The sequence below is a fragment of the Typopeltis vanoorti genome, chromosome 6 (genome assembly GCF_054136105.1).
Source record: "Typopeltis vanoorti isolate ZY-2024b chromosome 6, IOZ_Tvanoo_1.0, whole genome shotgun sequence".
NCBI lineage: Eukaryota > Metazoa > Arthropoda > Arachnida > Uropygi > Thelyphonidae > Typopeltis > Typopeltis vanoorti.
In genome coordinates this window covers 123,840,547-123,866,595 of record NC_143554.1, presented here as the reverse complement: position 1 = coordinate 123,866,595, position 26,049 = coordinate 123,840,547, and the positions used below count along the sequence as shown (strand labels likewise).

General features: G+C 36.1%; 1 protein-coding gene across 3 annotated transcripts in view; it reads left to right on the top strand.

Annotated features, from left to right (window-relative positions):
• msk (importin-7 msk) overlaps window positions 1-26,049 on the top strand; it is a 321,082-nt gene that overhangs the window by 60,934 nt on the left and 234,099 nt on the right. For all 3 annotated transcript variants that reach the window (XM_090394390.1, XM_090394389.1, XM_090394391.1), the window contains exon 3: window positions 19,147-19,305. In XM_090394390.1, coding sequence (XP_090250516.1) covers window positions 19,147-19,305 — 159 coding nt within the window. The remainder of the gene's footprint in view (window positions 1-19,146; window positions 19,306-26,049) is intronic.

Below are 26,049 nucleotides of genomic sequence, written 5' to 3'. Positions count from 1 at the left end.
TTATTATGGGGGGATTTCAACTATGGTAACATTGATTGGAAGGAGGAGAGGACACATGTGAGGAAGGAAATGGATTTTATTCAATTATTAAGGGATAACTATCTGAGACAGCATTTAAGTGAAAATACTAGGGGTTTGAGAGTGCTTGATCTGGTAATAGTATCTAAGAATTTGATTGTAATGAATATGACCATGTTACCACCTATTGGTGAGAGTGATCATAAGGTCTGGTAGGTAGCTAAAGGTGTGGAATTTTCAATTAAGACTGCAGGGTATAGGTGGAATTACCGTGCTGGCAAGTATGACAAGCTTAGGAGATTACTTGGTTCAGTGCCATGGCATGTAAAACTGCAAGGGCTGGACGTCAATAGAGCATGGGAAGTGGTCAAGGAGAACTTGCAGGAAGTTATGGCTGATTTTATACCTAGGGTCCGAATAGTAAAACAAGTAGGGATTAAATGGATGAATAACGCCATTAAGCTTGAGCTGCAAAAAATAAACAGCTGTGGAGGGAATTTAAAGAGAAATGTGACCTGCAGGTACACAAACGGCATAAAGCGCAGGCCAGAAGGGTAACGAGTTTGGTAAAAAAAAAAAAAAAAAAAAGCAAAAGTGGATTATGAAATTAAACTAGCTATGCAAGCTAAAGAGAATCCCAAACAGTTCTTTCAATATGCTGCAAGCAAAAAAAAAAAAAAAAAAAAAAAGCTGTACACGGCAGAATGATTGTAAGGAATGCTGATGGTAAGGAGGTCACTGAATCAGTCTATATAGTGGAATTACTAAGCGAGCACTTTGCAAGAGTATATCATCCAGGTGGTGACATTGAAAAAATGAAGGAACCATTAGTTTATACAGGAATTGTGATGAATGAAGTGGAGGTGAATAGTCTATTACAGAACCTTAATGTGAATACATCTGTGGGATTGGGTGGTATACCGGTACGGGTCATACGTGAAGCGGCTAAACACGGTCGTGCCCTTGACCATTTGTTTAATCTGAGTCTTGGGTCTGGTTTAGGCCTGAAGGTGTGGAAAGAGGGGAAAATAGTTCCACTGCATAAAGGAGGATCCAAGACTACTGTCACAATAAATTTAGTTTAATCCTTTATCCAAGTGTGAGCAAACAAAGTTTGCGCCTGAAAGTATCTTCAGGACTATGGTAAGGTAGTGCAACACCAGGTCACTCCTTGCAAAGGTGGAGCAAGCTACTAACACTCCTATCTCAGTATCTCCCATAATGCAAAACACATCTCCTTGCGGATATGTCTAATGTTATGCATTAAGGGAAGGGCCACTACCCAGACTAGTTTCGACCTTTATTGAGGTCTCTTCAGTGGGAGCCAGGCCCAAGTGGAGATACCAGCCAGAAATATTAGCAGGTCATCTCTACCTATAGGAGTTTCCAAATGGTGTGCCACCTTTTTAAAATAAGTTACTCCGGATTTAGAGAAAGATGTTGAAAGTTTATTTTTCACTTGTTTAGAATATAATAAATTTAGTTTAATCCTTTATTCAAGTGTGAGTAAACAAAGTTTGCACCTGAAAGTATCTTCAGGACTATGGTAAGGTAGTGCAACACCAGGTCACTCCTTGCAAAGGTGGGCCAGGCCCAAGTGGAGATACCAGCCAGGAATATTATCAGGTCATCTCTACCTATAGGAGTTTCCAAATGGTGTGTCACCTTTTTAAAATATTGGCTCCCACTGAAGAGATCTCAATAAAGGTCGAAACTAGTCTGGATAGTGGCCCTTCCCTTAATGCATAACATTAGACATATCCGCACGAAGATGTGTTTTGCATTATGGGAGATACTGAGATAGGAGTGTTAGTAGCTTGCTCCACCTTTGCAAGGAGTGACCTGGTGTTGCACTACCTTACCATAGTCCTGAAGATACTTTCAGGCACAAACTTTGTTTGCTCACACTTGGATGAAGGATTAAACTAAATTTATTATATTCTAACCAAGTGAAAAATAAACTTTCAACTACTGTCACAAATTACCGATCGATCAGCATATCAGGAGTCGTTGTCAAGGTCTTGGAGAAAGTAGTCAAGGGAAAAATACAGGAATGGATTGATGAAAATGAGATACTGTACAGGGGACAGCATGGCTTTGTGAAGGGTATATCATGCCTCAGTAACTTGCTCAAGTTTTATAACACAGTGAAGGCTGAACTGGATAAGGGTAATGGGTTTACAGTGATACTGCTGGACCTGGCTAAGGCATTTGCCAGGATACCACATGGAATTCTAATCCATAACCTACAACATATGGGAATGGATATAGGGTTGGTGAGATGGATAGGTGGGTGGTTGATGGAGAGATATCAGAGAGTAGTTTATAGAGTCCAAAAGATGGCCTGTGACTAGTGGTGTGCCACAGGGTTCTGTTCTTGGACCACTGCTGTTTAATTTGTTCGTTAATGACATAGGGAAGGATCTAAGAGGAACAGTTCATTTATTTGCTGATGATGCAAAGTTAGGTAGGACAATAGTGAATGAAGAAAATGTTAAAATCTTGCAGGAAGACTTGGATAGATTGGAGTTCTGGGCTAAAGAGAATGGATTTGTTGTTTATTATTTTAACGGTATAATAGAACACAGAAACTAAGTAAATAATTGATGTATTAACTTGATGCTGATATTTCGCTGGTGTTATAACCAGCATCTTCAGAGCACAAAAACACAGTTTGTCACAATATGCGAGACTAAAACAACATGGTGTACATTAACAAAATTGTAGCAGCAACACAAAGACTAGAGTCCTGATTTTGGCGCCCTCTATCTGAAAAAAAAAAAAAAAAAAACCGCTATCATATATTGCTAGAGTCCTAGAAAAGCTAGTTTTTCCTTAATATGACTGTCTCCCAGATCTTCGGCAAGTTAATACAGCCATATTTGTTGAGATTTGGAGTGTGTTTTAGGGCTTCTGTCGCCTCTAAGAATAATCTCTCTGATTTATATGGGTTTTTGTGTAGTACTTTTGTGTTTTTCCAGTTGATCCTGTGTGCAGGGGTATCCAGAGCATGGTCTGCTAGGCCCGACTTCCCATAATGATATTTCCGGACGTATCGTTTATGTTCGCTGATGCGGATATTCACAGTTCTTCCTGTTTGACCGTAGTAGGCTTGATTGCATGAGCAGGGTACTTGGTAGACTCCTGGATGCGATAAAGGAGGAATGCTGTCCTTGGGTGAGCGGATGAGGGTGGCTAATTTGCTACATGGTCTGAATGTAGTGCGTAGTTTATGTTTAATGAGAATTCTTGAGATCTTTTCGGATATGCCTTTAATGTAAGGGATGGTGACTGTTTTGTTGCAGTTCTCTGTGGTGGATGGTGGGAGGGGTTTCTTAGGAGTGTTTAGTATTTTGTTTATTTTTTGTGGATTGTAGCCGTTGGCCAAGAAGGTGTGGCGTAAACTACGCACTACATTCAGACCATGTAGCAAATTAGCCACCCTCATCCGCTCACCCAAGGACAGCATTCCTCCTTTATCACATCCAGGAGTCTACCAAGTACCCTGCTCATGCAATCAAGCCTACTACGGTCAAACAGGAAGAACTGTGAATATCCGCATCAGCAAACATAAACGATACGTCCGGAAATATCATTATGGGAAGTCGGGCCTAGCAGACCATGCTCTGGATACCCCTGCACACAGGATCAACTGGAAAAACACAAAAGTACTACACAGAAACCCATATAAATCAGAGAGATTGTTCTTAGAGGCGACAGAAGCTCTAAAACACACTCCAAATCTCAACAAATATGGCTGTATTAACTTGCCGAAGATCTGGGAGACAGTCGTATTAAGGAAAAACTAGCACTTTTCTAGGACTCTAGCAATATATGATAGCGTTTTTTTTTTTTTTCAGATAGAGGGCGCCAAAATCAGAACTCTAGTCTTTGTGTTGCTGCTACAATTTTGTTAATGTACACCATGTTGTTTTAGTCTCGCATATTGTGACAAACAGTGTTTTTGTGCTCTGAAGATGCTGTTTATAATACCAGCGAAATATCAGCATCAAGTTAATACATCAATTATTTACTTAGTTTCTGTGTTCTACGAACACATAAGTCTGTCCACACGTTAAAGAGAATGGATGTCAATTTAATGTGACAAAATGTAAGATTATGCATTTTGGGGTGAAAAGATTAGCAGCAGTATACCACATTGGTGGAACTGTGCTCCATGAGATTGATGAGGCCAGCAACTTGGGAGTGTTGGTGGATAGGGAGATGAAGTTTAGGGGGCACATTGCAAAAGTGGCTAAATCAGCTCATCAATTCACTTGGTTGTTGAAAAATACTTTGACGAGCAGAGACAAGCAAGTTATTGTACCTTACCTCTGTACCGAGCTTGATAAGACCTCATCTCGACTACTGTGCCCTGATTTGGTCACCGAGGTTTCTTCTTGATGGGGAGGAGGTGAAGAGGATCCAGAGGTGAGTGACCAAGATGATAGCAGGTCTATGGAATCTTATGAGAACAGGTTGAAGATTTACGGGTTGCAGAAACTAGTTGATAGGCGGAAAAGGGGAGATATGATTGAGACATTCAAATTGCTAAAGGGTTTTTATTCAGAGAATATTTTTGAGATCAGGACTGGTGGTGGGAGAACTAGGGGACATCTATGGAAGCTGGGCAAGAGTGTGGTTAGCAATGGTGTTAGAGCTGGGTTCTTTACTTTTAGAGTCGTAAATGAGTGGAATAAAGTGCCAGAGTATGTTGTGGGTGCTATGACAGTGAATGAGTTCAAGGCAAGGTATGATAGATACTGTGAGAATGTCGAATTGTTGTGTGGACATGATGTTTAGGGCCTCCCTCGATGAGTCTAAGCACTCCCTGGAGTCGCCCGTAATAATATTGGATATTTCATGGATCTTGGAAGATGACTGGTAGAAACAAAAGACAAAATTGGCAACAAAAAAAAAGTGTAGGGGGATGTAACCTAAGTCAGCAACCATAAAGAAACTTTATCAAAAATGTGAAAGAAATTATTGAAGATTCAGAGCAAGATTTTTTGTGATAATCGGCAGAATTGTGTGTGTGTGTGTGTGTGTGTGTGTGTGTGTGTGTGTGTGTGTGTGTGTGTGTGTGTGTGTGTGTGTGTGTGTGTGTGTGTGTGTTGGGGGGGGGGGTTGACATACTATGCTAGAGGCTTAATAGAGCAAAACAGCACTGAGAAAGGATTAAAAATAATATAATTAATTAAAAATATTATTTAATTCATCCCAGTCAATGAGATATCATCAAGGAGTACAATATGCCTCTTGTAACACAGCATACAAATGCAGTGCAAAACTAAGTGAAACATGTGGACAAAAGACAAGAGTTCTAACTAGGTGGGACATCTGTGGGTACCTGTTGCCATTCTACAATGTAAATTGGATCTCAAAAGTATTAATGTTTCACATAATTTGGGAAGCTTAATGCAACCATATTTATTCAAATTATGCTGATTTCTGAGAGCAGCTGCAAATTCCATAAACAGTCTTTCCCTTCTAAATTTATTGCAATGAAGCATGGTTGTCTTTTTCCAATTGATTCCATGAGCCGTATCCAAAGCATGATCTGCAAGGCCACATTGACTGTACTGTGGATGTTAGCTGATCTTTGTGTCTGCCCATAGTAGGCCAACTTTTAGGGACAAGAAACTCTACACACCTGGAACTGAGAGGGGAGGGAGCCAGTCTATACTAAATGACTAAGAGTACCAAATTTTTGGTGTGGCTTGAAAGCTACAAAGAGATTATCATCAACAAAGCTGAAAGGGAGGGAGTCTACTGTTATTCTTAATACTAGTGAATACAATAGAAAAATGGACATCATTTTCAGAGACCACTTCATCTACAGACCTTTATATTACATTCCCACCAAATCTTAGATCAAAAATTGGAAAAGTCTGGTCAAAAACGTTTCTACCTGGCCTCCTGAAATTATAAATATATATATATATATATAAAACTACCCATTTTAATTTCTGTGAAGAATTTAACATTAAATAATACAGATATTTGGGTAGCTTTGATATCATCTCACTGTTCACCAATATTCCCTTAAATGACACCTTATCACTTATTAAAAAAATGTTTTTCCTCCTGATATCACTGATCTCTTTTTCTTTGCTATCCATTTTGGATATTTCTCTTGAAAGCACAGAATTTATAAACAGACAGAGAACCTTTATGGGTTCTTTCAAACCTTCTAGTTAGGATATGTGGATAATGTGTTCCCCCATTTGGCCTTATGGCCCAGACACATTATTCTTTCCTCTCTCACCTCAATAGTCTTCACCATAGAATCCAGTTTATTATTGAAAAGGAAACTAGTAATCATTTAGCCTTTCTTAAACACCTTGGTAACATGCCTACACAATGGTATCATGACAATAGGTTATTATTAAAATACTAACTAATAGAGCCTATAACCTTTGTTCCATTGAGTCCTCTCTTACAGTAGAACTTTATCATATACATCACACCTTCTTATCTAATGGCTACAATTCCCATAGCATCAAAATAAATAAATAAAATAATAATAATCTTTGACCTTCTCTTCAAAAAAAGTTTAGTAATGTTATCATCATCCCTTATGTTTGAGGCATTTCAGAAAAAATAGCTAGAATCTTAAAGAAATACAATCTCTGCATGGCTTTCAACCCCCACCGAAAGCGTTCTATCCTTATCCGTTCTAATAAAGATCAGCTACCTTTATCATTTAGTGCATGAAATATATAAAGTGCTTTGTTCTTGCAAGTTGGCCTACTATGGACAAATGAGAAAATAAACCAGCATCCTCGTGGAAGAACACAAAAAATGCATCTGCAGTCATCTATGATCAAATTGGGCCTAGCAGATCATATTTTGGATATAGCTCATAGAATCAATTGAAAAAAGACCACTGTACTCCATGACAATAAATTTAGAAGAGAAAGACTGATTTTGGAATCTGCAGCTGCTTAAAAAATCAGCCATGATTTGAATAAATATGGTTGCATTAAACTTCCCAAAATGTGGGAAACAGTAATGCTTTTTTCCCAGTTTACACCCTAGGCTGCCAGCAGGTGTCTATCTACAGAGAAAGCACCCCACATTTTGTCTTTCGTCCATGTGTTTCACTTAATTTTGTGTTGCTTTTGTATGTATATTACAAGTTTCATATTGTACTCCTGACAATGTCTCAGTGACTGAGACAAAATATTGGAAGAATTAAATATTATTTTTGTTCAGTTTTGCTTCTCTCTCTCCATTAAGCCTCTAAGTTTCTCCTATCACTTAAACCTTAACACACAGAGTTGACATACACATACAGAATATTCATTAATGGCTGTCAAAACCTGCATGTGTATCATCCTAGTTCACATTTCAATGCTTGATGACTTTTCTATTACTCCACATCTTACCTGTAGCTCTATCAGATCTAACGATTTCATCAGTCCAGTATGAATTTTGGTCACTGTTTTTACATATTGCATCCAATGTAGTATTTTTTTCAGCATTGGTCCTATCTTTGTGCAATGTGCTTGGTCTGTTGCCACTTTAGATGCTTCATCCGTTCAGTTATGTCAGAAAATATTTCTTTTTCAGTTGTCTTGTAACACCAACAACATTTTTCCACACTGAATTGGGTTGTTCTGAGTTTTTGAACTCCCTTTACATTTAATCTTTGTGTTTTACTGCCATGCATCAGCATAAGGAGAATATATTGAATCAGACTTTCAGGTTTAGGCATAGTTGTAACTATTGTACGAGTTATTTCATTTGTAGTTCTCCAAGTGCCTTCTCATCAAGCATTTATGTTTTGGTTAATGATGGCTAATTGGAATTCCAATATAAGTTTGTAGTTCATGTGACTGGGAATAATGATAATTGTGGTATTTGCTTGTGGTAGATTGCTCGTGTCAAAATCAAGAAGTTTGAATGTTTTTTCTTAAACTGTAAAATTCGATGCAGTGAAATTTTATATAACGATTTTTCGGCATCGATTTTACTGAGTCACAAACCATGAGGAAAGAAAGAATTGTAACTTACTATATTTTAAAGAAGTGCTGATTGTAAACTTGTAAAGCTAACTAACAAAAAGAATTATATGGAAATTGTTTACAAATTATAAAAAAAAATATTGTCAAGGTTGAAATTGTGCATAAGGTTGGTTTGGTGTAACAGAATGTTAGAAGTCATTCTTTAAGTTAAGGGGATTAGACCAGATTATGTTGGCGACTTAAAAGTAAACAAAAATATTGAAGGCCGTTCAGATGTAGAAATTGTTGCCGTCAATTCCGAACGTCAAAACATCAGTGATGTCATTTATTTACGGAAGATTTGGGAGTCTCCGACACAAAAAAACAAGGAGTTTCCGAATCATATAAAAGAGGCTGGCTGTTCAGAAGTTTAGGTTAGCGGCTGTTCTTTTGTTCGTCTTGTGGAAAGAGAAAGCCCAGGAGGAGAAGGTCATTCTATGGAGATGTATTTCCAGTAGCAGAATGCCACATGTGACCAGATATGCGCTGTCAACATGTGGCACGTTCAACAAAGGCTAGGATATAGGACTGAGGAAAGCGGTCAGCAAAACCGTCAAAAGTCATCCAGACTGGTAGGACTGTTTTTGTTTCTACGAATTTGTGAGTAGATTTTAATATGTTGATGCTGAGATTGTGATCAAGAATTGTATGTTCGCTGAATGTAGCTTTGTTAAATTAGTTATTGAGTCGCTATAGAAAGTAATTGAGGCTGAAATTTAACTAATATATTTATTGAGAAGAATGTTAGCCAGTGATATTGATTGTAACAGCCAGAAATTGTCTAGAGTGGGTAAAGCAAGTTTTTCTTAGCATTGTGAATTGCAGGTCTATATTGTAAGGTTACGACTTTAAGTTTAAAGCAGGAATTAGAGAGAATTTGTTTAATATTGTGTTGTGCTTAAAGTAAAATAAACATTTTTGTTTGTTTAAAAACTATTGCCCCTGATTTTTGACCAATGCACTCTCTCACAAAAATAACTGAACTTATGTGCTTAAATTAGAGAAATTGCCACGACTGACTACTGACTATTTAAGGTATTATTTTAGAAAGTGATCTATTCTTCCTGTGCCATAACATTAATTCAGGGTGGTGCAGTCGAAAAAACAAATTTTCCCTGAATTATATCGTGTGGGAAATAGTTAACACTGGATCCATGAATTGCCTATTCTAGAGGTCTTTTTACTAACAGCGCTAACACTTGTAGGTAGTATAAAGGATTTCAAGCAGGGACTAAATTAATCAGCTTAAGATAGAAAAAGGTAAGGAGAACTTAACAGAAAGATTTAAACGAGTAGAAGTAAGGTAGACATAGGAAAGAGAATAAGATAAGAAAATTAAATCATAGAATATAATTAACGGCACAGTTCGACAGTTCAAAAAAAATAATCGTAATTAATCACATCATCATAGTTATTAAAATAAAACAAACATTTTGTGAATAGTTTGGAGAAGATTGTATCATGTTGTTTTATGCCCCTTTATTTCCACAGTGAAGATGCTTCCATTAAAATGCTATTGCATCATTGTATACTGCTTTTGTGGTTTTTATGTATAGTTCCTCCACTTGGTCATTTAGCATTTGCTTGCATCAAGTATTGTAAAAGTTATATAAAAGGCCTTCTCATAATTGATAAATTGAAGATATAATGGGACTTGACACAGCTATATATTTCTGATAACAGTAATGGATCATTACTTGAAATATTCTAACTCACCTATTTATCTATATATCAAAATATTAGTAACATTCTTCATTGCTCTTGGTACATTATTATTCCTTTGGTCATAACTGACAGACCATATCCCACCAACCAGCACCTCCTTAGCACAATTGCAAGAACACCAGAACATTGCACCCTTTGATTGGAAAAGATCTTGCATTCACCTCTTGAGAGGAATCCTTATATAGACTTTTTCAATTGAAGGCGAGATAGCCGATCGCATACGGAGGTAGCAGGGTTTTTCATCCCACATACAAGCAAATCAGTCATGAGAACACATGGAATTTACAGACAAAAAAATACTGTTTTTGGTGGTGATAGGCAGTAGATGCTGTTGATGGTGATGGTGTTGTGGTGTGTGTTGGAGAATTAAGTAGTGGGAGAGACTGTGAAATGTGTGGAGTAAACTGTCCTCCCACAACGAGCGCTTGGATGGGTCACGTAATAATAATAATAACCACCACAAAAAAGGGTGCAAGCAAAACTGCACTACCCCAAACCCTAGCAAAAGTAAACCAAAGAGCCCACCAATAACCACATGTGCACCATAGCAAATGTGATACTCTCCCCTCCCCCAATGGCATTCCAAACTACCCGAACATGTGCTTTGCATGTGGGGGTGATGGTTCATATGCAAAGAATCCTTGCTGCATTCATTGATAGTTAATACATGCATAAGACAGCAAACTCCCTAGTGTTCTGGAATGCCAACTGTCTAGGAAATAAAATCCATGAGATATGAGAATTTATGACTCACTACACTGCTGAAATAATCCTTATAAATGAAACACCTCCAACTAGCTAGCACTCCAAGGCTTAGGAACTATTTTCTGTACTATGGTGACAAGCCCAACACTAGGGTTGGGCCTGTCACCATAGTACAGAAAATAGGGGTCTGCCATCTTTGTCAAACATAGTATAGAACACAAGGAAATTATGGTTTACAAGTATATGAAATATAATTCATATATAACTTTCCCAACCTATAAAAAACCTGGAACAGCAAAAACGACAGACTGAAACAGTAGAATCCTTAACTACTTTGTCATCAGGAACATCATGATCCTAGAACTTTCAGAACCCACATACTAGAACATGACAGGACTTCCTGATCTCTATATGATCAGGAAGTCCTGTCAGGTAGAGATCAGAATCCGTTGGCTGCTGGAAAAGCAAATAACAACTGCCTTAGAAACCAACTACCAGACAGAATTAAATACTGCATATGTGAAAAGAACAGTCATGCACCAGTGCCACAAAATATTATCTGAGAACTCCAGCATGTGTTGAACAGGTCTGTGAACAAAGTCAGTATACACTTAGAGACTATTGAAATCAACAATGAGAGATGAAGCTTCATTCCTTAAATGCAGAGGGCCAGATTCTCTGGAAAATGACTAAAGCTTATGCACAGACTGTGACTCCCTCCGGCTTTGCCATGGTGCAGACAGATCTGAAGCTTTTGCTAGTAGCTTAGAGAAGTAGGTTAGTCCAAACTAAACTCATGCAAATTTAAACTTTATCAGTAGAGTATATGCCCAGATATGTTGCTAAAATGCTCAGACTAGAAAAACTCACTAACATCCTTTGCTTCTTCTTTCACTGTGCGTTATTCCCGCTTCCTATGCAAGGTTCACGTGTTACTTAGATGTGACTTCTTGTTAGTACCACTCCCAACCGACCTGTCGCCTAGCCTGCTGCTGGCAGGGGTGGGGTGGGGGTATATTTTTGGCTGTCGAAGCGTATGTTCATGGGGCTGGTTGCCTGCTTGCGGAATGAAAAACTGGCAGAAAAACCGTACTGCCCACACCCAAGACAGCTAACTTGACTATGCCTGAGGAAGATCCTCAAGTTCCTCACGTCTTCGACGGGAATCGAACCTGGGACACTCCTTTCCCAGGCATATGGTTGCGAAGCGCAAAGCCACTAGGCTAACCGCATGGACTTTCCTTTGCTAAAGTGCATTAAATCATCAAAACCCCGCTGCACAAGCCTTAATGCATGTTGCTATTGTTAATGCAATATTAAGACTTTACTACTTTCCATTATGGTGAAAAGTAGTTGACATAATCTTAATCCCAGGAAAAGCAGCACAATTTCCCCAAAACTCATCTCATTCTCAATGAGCAATTTAGATTTTCCAAGAATCACAGGTTCGTATATTTGGGGAAAACGTTAGTGTATGGTACATCTAGAAGTAGCACACATGCACTATCTTCTCAGACATGCCAAGACATTCCATAGAATCTTTTTCAAATTCTTAGAAGGCAAATTGGTCACTCACTAAATCAGATTGTCTTAACATAAAATCACAGCAACAAATCCAGCTCAACTGTGTATGGGAAGTCAGCACCTATACACAGTTTCCATCACCACATGCAGACAGTGCTGTAATAATGGTATGCTCCCTCTGACCTACATTTGCAACTGAAAAATTGTAAAAACAATTTCAGAACTAGAATAGTGGTTCAAAAATTGGTGAATTGCTGTCATTGCAGAGAAGTACTGATACTGATTCTTGTGAATAACACAGCACTAGAGAGTAGTATTCATAAGAAGATAAGTCCCTGGAGGATGAGGTATTCATGTTGGACATTCCATTCTATAACTAGTATTTGAATACTTAGACAACTATATAAAGGAGTTTGCTTTATGATTCATGTCAACCATGTCTGCTCCAAAGCAAATAGGGAATAGGACAATTATACCCATTATGCAAATGAACTTCATCTACTCTTATGCAAGATGCTCATCAGGCCAGTCCTAGCATATGGCTAACCCGCCTGTAGTCCGGGACATTCAAACATTATCAAACTACAGATAATCTAAAACAAAATGTAGCATTCTGTGTGCTGTGGTTTGTAAGAAACATACAGCTTCGCTGAGGAGCTTGTCTCCCCAGGATTTTCCTACATGAAAGAATTGAAAAATTCTTTGCAGATGTCACCACCCATTCTAACTCATTAGTCCAAGTGGTAGACTACAGCGAATGTGATCGTATAAGACAGAAGTGTTCCATGCTGAGTAGATAAGTTTTAAACTGACTGTCAGAAACATACAGTGGATGAAATTAGTGGATTTTTATATAGAGGATATTCATAGATATTATCATAATATTTAATCCTACCATAGAGATGACCTCTGTTCAACAATTGTTTTTAATTTATTTCCGAGTGTACCTATATATTTATTTATTTGCACAAGGGTTCACTCTTATTGGTGCAATGACCCTCTTTCTTTCAGAATCCAAATAATCACTGACTCAAGACCCAAATACAAAATAAACGCATTTAATAAAATAAAAACAATATATATATATATACACTTCAAACAATATTACATAACTATAACTAACTACAGAATTAATTGGATCCAAGGCCTTTTAAAAATAAACTTACACTTAAGACTATCCTAAACACTTTGTTTGCACAATGACAAATTGTTCATAGCCAGTTTCTCTCTCTGTCAAGGCCCTTTTCCGAAGATATGACTTTATTCTTCATTTTCACAGGATCCTTTACCATCACTTATGTAGCACACATTAATTCTTCCTGACTTAATTCTGTCTCTTTTCCAGTAGGAATAATAGCTAGATCCGGCGTCCTTAATACAGATGAAACTTCCTAATCAGAGTTTTCTCGAACATTCCTTTAGAACGTAAATAGCAAATTCTGTATTTTATTCACTAAATGCTTATTTACAGTTTTAACTCTTCCAATTAAAAAAAAACTTACAGTTCTACGATTTCCTTTTTGGAATCTCCTATAAATCTTCCAATTAGCGTTTCCTTCAATATTCCTTTTAAAACGCCTATAGCAATATTTCCCTTTTATTTATCAATACTTATTCCACTTTGAAACTTAATAGTTCCACGATTCCTTTTTTGGAATATACTATTAATTTTCCTCCGACTGTTACATAAAAAAAACTCAAGTTCCTCTGAATCTAAATATCTGCCGGCTTGTGTTCTAAATTCCTTCCGAACGCTATCTTGTTTACAGCCATTACTCAGATACCGAACGTGTCAGCTGTCAATCACATATCAAACTTCTCAGCGAGCATGCACACTCCTTGAAAATGGCAAGCGATCAACTAGGTGTAATGGCTGGCACGTTGTCTCCGTTAGCGACAAGAGAAATGTCTTCATAAAACACAACTTTTGATAATTTTAAATTACAATAAAATTCTTGTAAGTAATACAAATATCAAATCCAGTAAGTACATAAATTTTTAACTGCTTTACATATCATTTTTGACAAAACAATTTCAATAACGGTCACATCGCACGTGCCGACAATGTGTGTTATGAAACTGAAACTAATAAACATTCTAACATAAACAATTCGTAAAAATATTTAGAATTTTAATTATGATTATTTTTACATGATCGTATAAGATAGAAGTGTTCCATGCTGAGTAGATAAGTTTTAAACTCACTGTCAGAAGCATACAGTGGATGAGCCAAAGGTTCAATGATATCCCAAGTCTGCTGTGATTTCCCACCTAGCAGTAGACTACAACTAACAAATCATGACAAATGTCCCTGCAAAATGCATGGAACAGGCAGTTTTTTTAAACTTACAGCCAATTGCTCAGTAATCACTCGTAATCTGGCGATTTCTTTTCAGATCCGATGAAGGGATAAGGAACCACAGGTCCAATAATCCATTGTGTGCCAGAACACCGAACAGTTTTGGATGCTATGAGTGGGATTTCTGACACCCCCCCCCCCCCAAATAAAAAAAAAAAGTTGTATTTTTTGATTGTTTTGTCATCCTTATAAAGATTAAAGTTCTCCACTTCTTTTTTGCTATAGCATATCTTTATCTGGTCATTAATTAACCTTTCATGTTTTATTGCAGGTTTTTTTACTTCTTGGCTTTTATGAAACTGCTGTTATCTTCATAACTATTTTTTAAGGAAATTACAACATAGACTAATAATAACTACAGTAAATTTAACATTTCCAGCATATCAGCAAAATTGAATTGTCATCATTAGCAAACACAGTACAATATGAGCATGCAAGCACTGCATGCACATGTGTAATGAAGCTGAAACATGGCAATACCAAAGTGAGGCTAAAGCTAAATAGTGCCCTTAGTTAGCCCAGTAGCGAAGGATGAGCTTCCCAAATTTGTCCTGAATATGTATGATTCTTCTGTTGAGTATTCTTATATATATATATATATATATAACCCACAAACAAAAAGATGCAAAACTTCTAGCACGTTGGTACTGAGTGTGAGTAAAATTATAAGAATAGAGAAATTTATTGACATTTTTTTTGGCGTAGCTACAGGTTATATCTATGGAGAAAATATAAAAGGCTGTTCCAAGAAACAGCAGTAAACAGAAAGAGGAGGCAGAGAAGTTGATTCAGTAAATTTAGAGGTGGGTGGTGGCACATGGATGTCGGTCATCGGCTGCTCTTGTTTTTACAGTTTTAGAAGAATGATAATGGGCAATACAGTAGAGTACTGACCATGAAAGTACCTGTAGAAGAACTGTAAGGCAGAAAGAGATTGCCTGTGTGTGTGTGAGAGAGAGGGTCATCTGTTAATCTGATTGGTCTCTTCTGTAGTGAGTTTGAGTGGATTGCATTTATTAAGTGTTCACATGTGTGTATTGGTTTAAGGTAGTAATAGTCTTGTGCAGAAAAGTATACCAAGTTTTTTGGTCGCTGCAGAAGTTATGACTAAGATGTTTTTGTACCAGGAAAGGCTGGAGGTTGCAGGTCAGTCCAAGAAGAGATATCTGCTGGCAAAAGTAAGAGGAAGTAGCAGGAGATATTTTTCTAAATTGTAAGCTCTGGAAGCATTGATATTCAGCAGGATATAATTTAAAGCTTTAGTTATGGAGGATCTCCATCCATAGTTTCATTAGACATCTTCAGGCATCACATGGTCACTTTTCTCCTCATTAATGTGCCACACAAATTCTTATCAAGTGGTCCTGTTGTAGGCTTTTCTTGAGACTTCAACTTTCCAAACACCATTCACTCCAGGCAAATCATCCACCCATTTCACTGAGAGTTGAGAAATTGTGAGAATATGTCAAGGATTACTTAAGTTTTGCAGATCTTGAAAAGGCATATAACAAGGTGCCAAGAGGAAAGCTCTTCAAAACACTACAGTTATATAGTATAAATGGGATATTATATCAAGCAATACATAGTTTCTATTTGAGCTGTATGTCAGCAGTTAGAATTGGAGGAGATACAGGACAAAAAATGGTTTTATGTTAAATCAGGTGTGCGACAGGATGCGCATTATCTATATGAGTCACATTATGAAGAAAGTGATATTAAACCTGATATCAAAATTGGTGTTTGTTTTTTATCTTACCTCTTTATTTTATGCAGATTATTTTGTACACAAAATTACACCTTATTGACAAACTAGTTAATTCAGTATTTCTGTATGGAAGTGAAACTTGGACCCTCCTAAAAGAAGATGAAAAGAGGTTACTGGCATTTGAAATGAATACTAGAGATGACTCCTCAAGATACCATACACTGATCACATCACAAATGTTAAAATAAAATAATCAGTTCTTTCGCTGGCCCAAGAGATAACATCATAACTGAGATTCGAATGAAAGAAACTTATGTAGCTTGGTCACATCAGCAGATCAGATAATTTACCAATTCAAGTTTTTGAATTGTATACTTCTAAATAAATCCTGTACAAGACTGCAAGATTCCCTGACTGAATTGAATAATTGTTGTAATAAATTTGGTGCGAAAATCATCAATAAAAGGACAAAGACAATGAAAACATCAACTGTATCCTGAATAGGGAACTTGTAGAACAAGTAAACCATCTCAGCTATTTAGGCACAAATTTTAGTGAAAAATGGCAAATTAAGTATGGGAAATAAATAACATAATTAGTAATGGTGGTATAGTAGGAAGTAAGCTGAATAAATAATCTCTTGATATCTTAGTGTAAACCAAATCAAATCTTTACAAAATCACAAAGTTGCTCATATTCTTAAAAAAAAAAATGGCTTTACCTCATCATCATGCATATCAAGGATTTAGGCCTAGCATGGCCTGTTCTGACCTTAGAAGTCATCGTTTAAGAGGACGTCCTGGATTTCTTTTTCCTAATGGCTTGTACTTTAAGGCTTGTTTTGGTAATCTTTCTGTTTTCATTTTTTGAACGTGTTCCATCCATTTATGTTTATATGTTTTAATTTTTTCTATTACTGTTTCTTGGTTTAATTCTTTCATAATTTCTTCGTTTCTTTTGTGATCAAATAGGGTATACTTTGCAGTTTTTCTCATAAACTTCATTTCTGCTGTTATTAATCTTTGTTTGTCTTTTTGTTTTATTGTCCAGATTTCGCTTCCATACATTACGACTGGTAGGTCTGGTTTGGTTTAATATAGAGTTAATTACACCATAATTACCTAAAAAAAATCAAAAACTATGACAGATATTTGTATTTCTAACCAAGAAGAAAGTGCTGTGGAAGAAACTGAAAAAATCTTACTTGAGGAAGATTTTTTTGCCCATAGAAGAAGTTAATGAGTTTAAGTACATAGGCAATATCTTTAATGAAGATGGAAGATCAAGTCAGGGTATTGGAACAAAAATTACAACAGCAACACTCCAAAACTAAAATCACTATGGAAAGATAACACACAATTACAAAGAGATTGCACCTTATTGACACACTAGTTAATCAGTACTTCTGTATTGAAGTGAAACTTGGACCCTCCTAAAGATACCATATATAAATCACAACACAAATTATGAAGTAAAATAATCAGTTCTTTTGCTGGTCCAAGAGGTAACATCATACCTGAGATTCGAATGAAAAAAACTTCTGACTTGGTCACATCAGCAGATCAGATGATCTACCAATGCAAGTTCTTGAAGGATTTATTCCAGGAACTTGAAAAAGAGGCAGATGTAGAATAAGCTGGATAGAGAATATAAAAATTTGGACTGGTGTTTCGCTTATGGAGCTGAAAGCAAAGTGTCATTCAAGGATCTAGTGGAAGAATTCTGTGATGAATATTTTTCTAATATCCAAGTTTGAATTTTCAGCTAGTGGCATCCTAAGCTGTGATATGTTAAACAGTTCTCAGTGCAACTGACCAGTAAATTCATTAAATTGGCTGAAATATACACATTATAAGATCTTTTAATAAGGTAGTATTCTTATTTCAGACTAATCATTTATTCATGAACATTTTTTATCCAAAATTTCAAGATTTGATCATACATATGCTTGATTTGCAACATAACATGCATTGGAATAGCCAGTAGTTTTCACTTGCACACAATATAGTCTAAAAAAGAGTGGGGGGGTGAAGTTTCATATTGCGAATATTTCTTCCATTTGCTGTGCATAATTCAGAAAAGTAACTTGTGTACATCACTTATTCAAGCGGTGTATAATAGGCATAAACACTGCACTGGCATAATTTGTTAGTTGAAAGGACTCGGTGCTAAAATGTACATTTATTACTTGATCTTATAAGAACAGATGCCAAGAAATTATATTCTTGTTTAGTCCTTTATCTAAGCATAAGTAAATTAAGTTTGCACATGAAGCTATAGAAGCTAATGATTTTGCTTTGATTGCTTTAGTACCCCACAATGTAAAGCATACATCCTTTCTGATGTGTATAATGAAAAGTGAAAACCTTTCAACATCTAGCTCTAATCCAGAGTATTTTAATATAATAAAGTGTTACACCTTTTCACTACTGGTATATTAGAAATATGTGATTTCTGCATTACTTCAGCCTTGATATCTCTTCTGGGTCTGACTTCCACTGATGAAAGACAAGAAAGGTCAAACCAATCTGAGTAGTTGCCCTTCCCATAATGCATAGCATTATACATATCTGAAAGGATATGTGCTTTGCATTGTGGAATACAGGTAGCCTAATAGTGGAAACACTTCATGTGCAAACTTTGTTTGCTTATGCTAGAATAAAGGATTAAACAAGAATATAATTTCTTGGCATCTTTTAATTTATAAACAAGTGGAAAAAAAAAACTTTCAACAACTAGATCTTACAATGAATAGCTTAAACATGAATGAAGTAATTTTAATGTAGTTTTTGTATTTCGTAACTCTTCATAGATTAGTTTCCTGTTGGCAAGGCTCATCTTAAATCTTGGTACATATGTGCCAGAAGGAAATTGTGACATTTTGATTCCTGTTCTGACAAGAAATTATATTTTTGTTTTCATTTTTATATTACAAATGAGTTGGTGCATGAAATATCTTTACAACTAGGTTACTTGTATATAGAGCAGTTGACTTTATCATCTTGCTCTGCATTTTATTTATTTATTTGTTCATAATCTCTTATTATTCTTCTATTTAAATAGCAGTTTTTTAATCCACTGTTATATTTGCCTGTCTTTAGAGTACAGTTAGCAGTCTGTGTCAGCAATATTATAAAACACGACTTTCCTAGCAGATGGACAGGAATTGTAGACAAAGTTTCAGTATACCTGCAGCTTCCAGAATCTTCTGTTTGGATGGGAGCATTATTGTGTTTATACCAGCTAGTCAAAAATTATGAGTAAGTAAAAATAATTTAATTTATGGCTTTGTTGTTTCACTTTTTGCACATAAATGTGGTTATCTGCTCTCCTATCCTCAATTTTATTGATTTCATTCTTTTGCCAACTGCTGAACTTAATGATAAATGATGTGTATAGTTTTAGGTGTTGACAGCTCTTAGATTTTTTTACTGCTTAATTTACAACACAAGACAGTAATAATAATAAAAAAAATAGTGTAGTTATTTATTTCTTCAACCCATCCATCCCTTAGGATGGGTAGAGTCTCCTGATTAGGGTTTAGTCATGGCAGATTAATGCAGTAGGCATACCACTTCTCTGCAGCATCCCCTAAGGGTGAGTATTTATACCTGTAGATTTGTGTGTGTGTTCATGGAGCCAGGTTGCCTATTCTGGGAAACGAAAAACCTGAGTTTCCAGGAGGGAAACCCTCCACCGTCATATGAGATGAGCTTACTCACCAGTTGATCGAAAAGACTATAAAGGTTCCTCTCATCATTGGCAGGATCCAAACCCTGGTCTTTCCACCCTAAAGGTTTGTGTATACTAACTAAGCTACAGAGGAGGCTTGCATTTATTTACTTAATTGCTGATATTTCATTGGTTTTATATCTAGCTTTGTCCCAACAACAATTAGTTAATAGTGGAAATGATATAGCTGGATCAGTTTATCAAAAATATGGGAAATGGTCATTTTAATGGACATCCAACAGTAGATGGTTCCAAGTATGACTTCAGTTCTTTGTGTTACTTTGTGCTATGAAGTTGCGGATATTTCACTGGTATAAAACCAGAAAAATATCTGCAGATAAGTAAAGAAATATATATATATTTCTTTACTTAGCTGCTGATATTTGATATATATATTATATATACTTTAGATTCCAAGATACTATATACAAGCAAAATCATGGTCTGGCAATGGGTAATCCTTTATTCCCTGTTCTTGCAAATATTTACTTGGAGGATTTTGAAGGCCAAGGTTATCTCTTCCTTTGCTTTAACACCTAAAGTTTGGAAACATTATGCGGATGACATTTTTCTCATTTGGAGCCATGGACATGATTCCCTAGTGGATTTCCTGGAACATCTCAATAGTTGACATCAAAGTATAAAATTCACAGCAGAGCTTGAAACTGATAGTTCCCTGCCTTTTCTAGATGTAAAACTGACCCGCACTTCTGGTAAACTTAAAATTTCAATGTATAGAAAGCCTACACATGCCAACAGATATCTTCATAGTCAGTCCCATCACTTCCCTCCCCAAAAACTTGGAATAATTTCTACCTTGGGACATAGAGTTCACTCTCTTCTTGATGACCCAAATGAACTTCAAAAAGAAATCAACTATCTCAAAACTACTTTCGTACCGTACTTAATGGATATTCTGAAAGAATTATTGAAAAATTCCTTCTTAATCCTCCTAGTCATCACAGAGAAGAAATAAATACATTTAAAGGCAATATATCTATTCCTTACATAAGTTCAGTTTCACAAAAATTAGCCAAGGTTCTAAGAAAATACAATATCAGAACTTTGTTCACTCCAATTCCAAAGATCCGCTCCTTAATAAGTCACCCAAAACCTTGTCATCATCATCTTAAATATCCTGGTGTGTACAAAATATGGTGTGATTGTGATATTCCTTATTTTCGCCAGACAGACAAATTTATTGAATTACTTACAGAGGAACACATGAGGGACATTGCTTACAAGAGACAACGAGTCAGTGCCTTATTAAGCCATATCCTTTTCTCGGCTATTCCTAATGATGAAAACCCAAGTCATACAGTCCGCGGGACAGATCTACTAACATCTTTCATTGCCATGATGAATTGGAGAGAAAAAAATTGTAGAATCTAAAAATCATCCTCATCCCTGAACATCTAAATAATAACTTGAGCTACAACCTCCCAGATAGTCATTCAGCTGTAATCATGTACTGGTGTTCACGTGATGTTGCAAGCATGCACTCTCCCAACAATGCAATAAACGAAAGAACAGCTTTAAATACAACTACAATGTTTTCATGCTAATTATGTATAGAGACTCTCTATGTTGTTCATAGTTTTTTTAACCTTTAGTGTTTAGTATTTTTTCTTTTCTTTTATAATGTCACCTGATGAAGGCTGTTATAAGCCGAAACTAGTCGTGTATTACTATTAAACCCCCTTATTTTACCTAACCCTCAGTTTAAGTCATTCAACTCTATTCTATAATATATATATATATTTTGCCTGGTGTTGTGAATTAAACTTAAAAATCTAAGATAATGACGACAAAGCATCACCTGACTTCATCTAAACCTGCCCTCATTTTAATCAAGCAGTGTTTCTGGAATCTAAAGTTAGGCCTAAGTGCATTTATTTATTTAAAATAAATGTACCAACACCAATGTGTATGAAAATTAAAAATATTTGAATTGTTTTTTTTTTTTTTAGTGTTGAGCAGGATAAAATTGAATTTCATATTGAAAAAAAAAAAGGATGTGTAAGAAAGTTTTAAACTGAATCAAAGTTGGACAGTTATCAGATGTGAACTGTAGACTCAAATACACCAACATTATTCAAGCAAAAATTGAGAGTTTGAAAACAAGAACCAAACCTTAAAGATTCAGTGGCAAATCCTAAAGAAAACTTTGATTGATTCAGCCAGAGAGTCATGTGGTGAGGATGACTGCAAGGATAAAAAAATCAGTATTCCATAGTGGACTCAGGAAGTTAGAGTCAAGGAAAAGAAGAAAGCATATCGATAGTTCCTGACAAGTAAGCCAGTTTGTGCTCTTAGAGAATACAGTGAAAAATGTAAGAAAACGAAGCACTTTGTAAAACTAGCTAAACAAAAGTCATGGGAAGACTTTGATAGGAACTTAGAAAATAAATATCAGAAAGGTGGCAAAATATTCTGGAGGCTATTGCAAAAGCTTAGAAATGGAGGAAAGGGAATTAGAGATGACAAAGGTGACATTACTTGGAAAGATTGCTAAATTAAACAAGCAGTGTAAGGGTGAATGTAGAAAAACACTCAACAGGCATGCAATCCAGAACATCTAGAAGTGGAGAAAGCCATTCTTTTCTTTTTTTAAAAGATTTACAGTGGCTACACTTCATAATTCAGAAAGCTTGTTTTTTGGGGGGGGGGGGAATCGAGTTCCAGATGATTGGAGTAGAGCACTTATTTATTAAAAAAAAAGGGGGGGGGGATAAAGCTGAATTTGAGAATTACAAAGGAATTTCTCTACCGAATGTTCTTGGTAAGATTTATCTAAGTATTCTTGAGAAATGGCTTAAAAAAAATTGTGGAGGAAAAGAACAAACTGTTCAGGCCAAACAGATTTTGTCAAGATCAGATTTTCACTTTAAGACAAATAGTTTAGAAATTATGGGAATATAACAAGGATCTGTACTTAAATTTTATAGATCTGGAAAAGACATATAACAATGTGCCAAGAAGAAAGCTATAAAAAATGTTCCAGTTATATGGTGTAAATAGGATATTATATCAAGCAATACATGGTTTCTATTTGAGTTGTAAATCAGCAGTTCGAATTGAAGGAGGTACAGGAATATGGTTTGATGTTAAGTCAGTTGTGCAACAAGGGTGTACATTATTTCCACTGTTACTCATCTATTGATCACATTATGAAGCAAAGCAGTATTAAAGCTGATATCAAAATAGAGTACAAATTAGAGAACAAGCCTTAAAGTGCAAGTCATTAGGAAAAAGAAAACCAGGACGTCCTCTTAAACGATTCAACGATGACTTCTAAGGCCGGAACAGGCCATGGCCTAAATCCTTGATACGCATGATGATGATCAAAATTAGAGATGTTAATTTCAGCTCATTACTTTATGCAGATAATGCAGATACTTTTAAATAAATCCAAGTTTGCAGAATTCCCTGAAACAGCAACTCATGACAAATGAGAGCATTCAATTGGATTGGTTGATACAATAACCAAGGTGTAAATTGAATAACCGCTGTAATAAATTTGGTATGAAAATCAACATTAAAAAACACAGACACAAAAGTAGGCAGGAACATTGTAAACATCCACTACATCCTGAATGGAGAACCTATAAAACAAGCAAAACATTTCAGCTATTTAGGAACAGTTTTTAGCGAAGATGTCAAATTATATTTGGAAATAGACAGCAGAATTAACAAAGCTGGTATTTAGGAAATCAAATGAATAAATATATGGAATGAGAGAGAGACATTAGTCAAAACACTAATCTAGCTATATACAAGACAGTTTTCAAACCAATTTTAACTTATGGATCCGAGAGCTGGTATAGAAATAAAATTCTTGGTAAAAGACTGGAGACCATGGATATGAGATTTCTGAGAAAGATTAGGAAATTGAACAGATGGCATCAGTGGCAGTATCCAGTGTTATCACATGTCCATTTTGTTTGGGTGTGCTGTCATGTGGCTTATGCAACCCATGCTACAAAATGCATGTCAATTTGACCATATGATTGCATTTTTATTGATGTATGAAAGATTTAAGAGTGCATAGGGCATCAGTGCTCAGCAGTCCAATGTAGTGAATGATAGGATAACTTTGAATACTTCAATTTATCAATTAATTGTAACCACATCTGCATAGAGTGGGGAACAATGTGTTTATTTTAAGATATATTAGAAAACAGTAATGAAGGGCAATGGTATATTTGAATTACTCAAAGATATAAATATAATAGTAAATTTATAAGAAATGAGGACAAGACTTGCCTTCTTTGACTATCGTACATTTCTCAAAAGCTCTGGCAGAAAATAGGACATTCAGTAGATCGTCAACACTGTTTCCCATTGTAAATATGGGAAATAAATTATAAATTATTTATAGAAAATCATAAATGATATATCGGTGTCTTAAAGGTGTCAGTTCACACTTTATGCATGCAAAAACAGATGGAGTCTGCTCAGTTAGCCGAGTGGCTATGTGCTTCACAACCATATGCCTCTCGGAGAAGTCATTTTTCTGCAAAAGTGTCCAACATTCACTACATTCACACCATGTAGCAAATTAGCTACCCTCATCTGCTCACCCAAGGACAGCATTTCCTTTATCACATCCAGGAGTCTATCAAGTACCCTGCTCATGTAATCAAGCCTACTATGGTCAAACAGGAAGAACTGTGAACATCCGCATCAGCGAACATAAAAGATATGTCTGGAATTGTCATTATGGCAAGTCAGGCCTAGCAGACCATGCTCTGGATACCCCTGCACACAGGATCAACTGGAAAAACACAAAAGTACTACACAGAAACCCGTATAAATCAGAGAGATTGTTCCTAGAGACGACAGAAGCCCTAAAACACACTCCAAATCTCAACAAATATGGCTGTATTAACTTGCCGAAGATCTGGGAGACAGTCATATTAAGAAAAAACTAGCACTTTTCTAGGACTCTAGTAATATGTGATAGCCCTTTTTTTTTTGTTCAGATAGAGGGCGGCAAAATCAAGACTCTAGTCTTTGTGTTGCTGCTACAATTGTGTTTAATTACACCATGTTGTTATAGTCTCGCGTATTGTGACAAACTGTGTTTTTGTGCTCTGAAGATGCTGGTTATAACACCAGCGAAATATCAGCAATAAGTTAATAAATTAATTATTTACTTAGTTTCTGTGTTCTAATATATACCGTTAAAATAATAAACAACAGAAAGCCTAGTACATTTGGCTCTTCTTACAAGATAAGTTTTTTTGTTTGTTTTTTTCTTTTCCCAGTTGTTACAGGCTTTAGCATAAGCTGAGAAAGGACCTGAAGCTTTTAGCTTGAACTATTTTATCAGATTTGTTGAAACACCAAGCCTCAGATAGGGCTCTTGGATTTTAAGTGGAATGGGGAATAAAGTACTCACCCCGTCAAGAATAGTTTCACTTATTAGATGAAACCTAGTGCTTGGATCAGGAAAGGGGGATGCAGTAATCAGACCATGGAAAACAGGAATAGGAATCCTGAAAGTCATTACATTTGTCACCATTAGATCATTCCTATTGCAAATTGTTAACCTAACTTAACCAGACAGTAAACAGTTCAGCTTTTCTTCTAGCTTGGTTTGTGAAGTTAGAGAAGAGAGCCAGTGAAAATTGTGGATATTGAAATCTCCAGGGAAGATTTTCTCTCTGTTTGGGTAATTAGACTTTACATGATCAGTTTTCAGAGATAATTAAAAAATGGTCAGTATAGTTATCAGATTATGATGACTATTTTGAGACATTATTGCTCTCTTAAGAGAGTAATAAAGGCAGCAAAGAGGCAAGGAAATGTTTGAGATTCCAGGTCTTAATTTTTGGAGTGGTATATCAGACATAACAAAAGCACCTCTTCCATCCTTCTTATGGAAGGCATCATGCATGATATACTTTGGGAAAGTTAGATGGGCTGTAGTCATGGAGTATGCCTGTAAGTCATGATCCACACTGTTGATGTTGGTAAAGGCTATGTTGAATTTTTTTTTGGTGTGTGTGTATTGGCAATTTTTGTTGGATTTTCGATATTTTGAAATTTTTTTTTGTAGGATTTTGCACAATTTTTTTTAACCACAAGTAATACTATAATTTTTTTATTCTGCCTCTCATGTTTGAATTGGAAAATTTATAGAGGAGGGGCATGTGCTAGAGGCCATTAGCTTGTGGACACAATTCCCCATGCAGGGAGTGCCCAGATCCCAATCCAGACATGGCCTCAACATTGCACCCTATAAGCTGCTATACTTTGACCCCTTC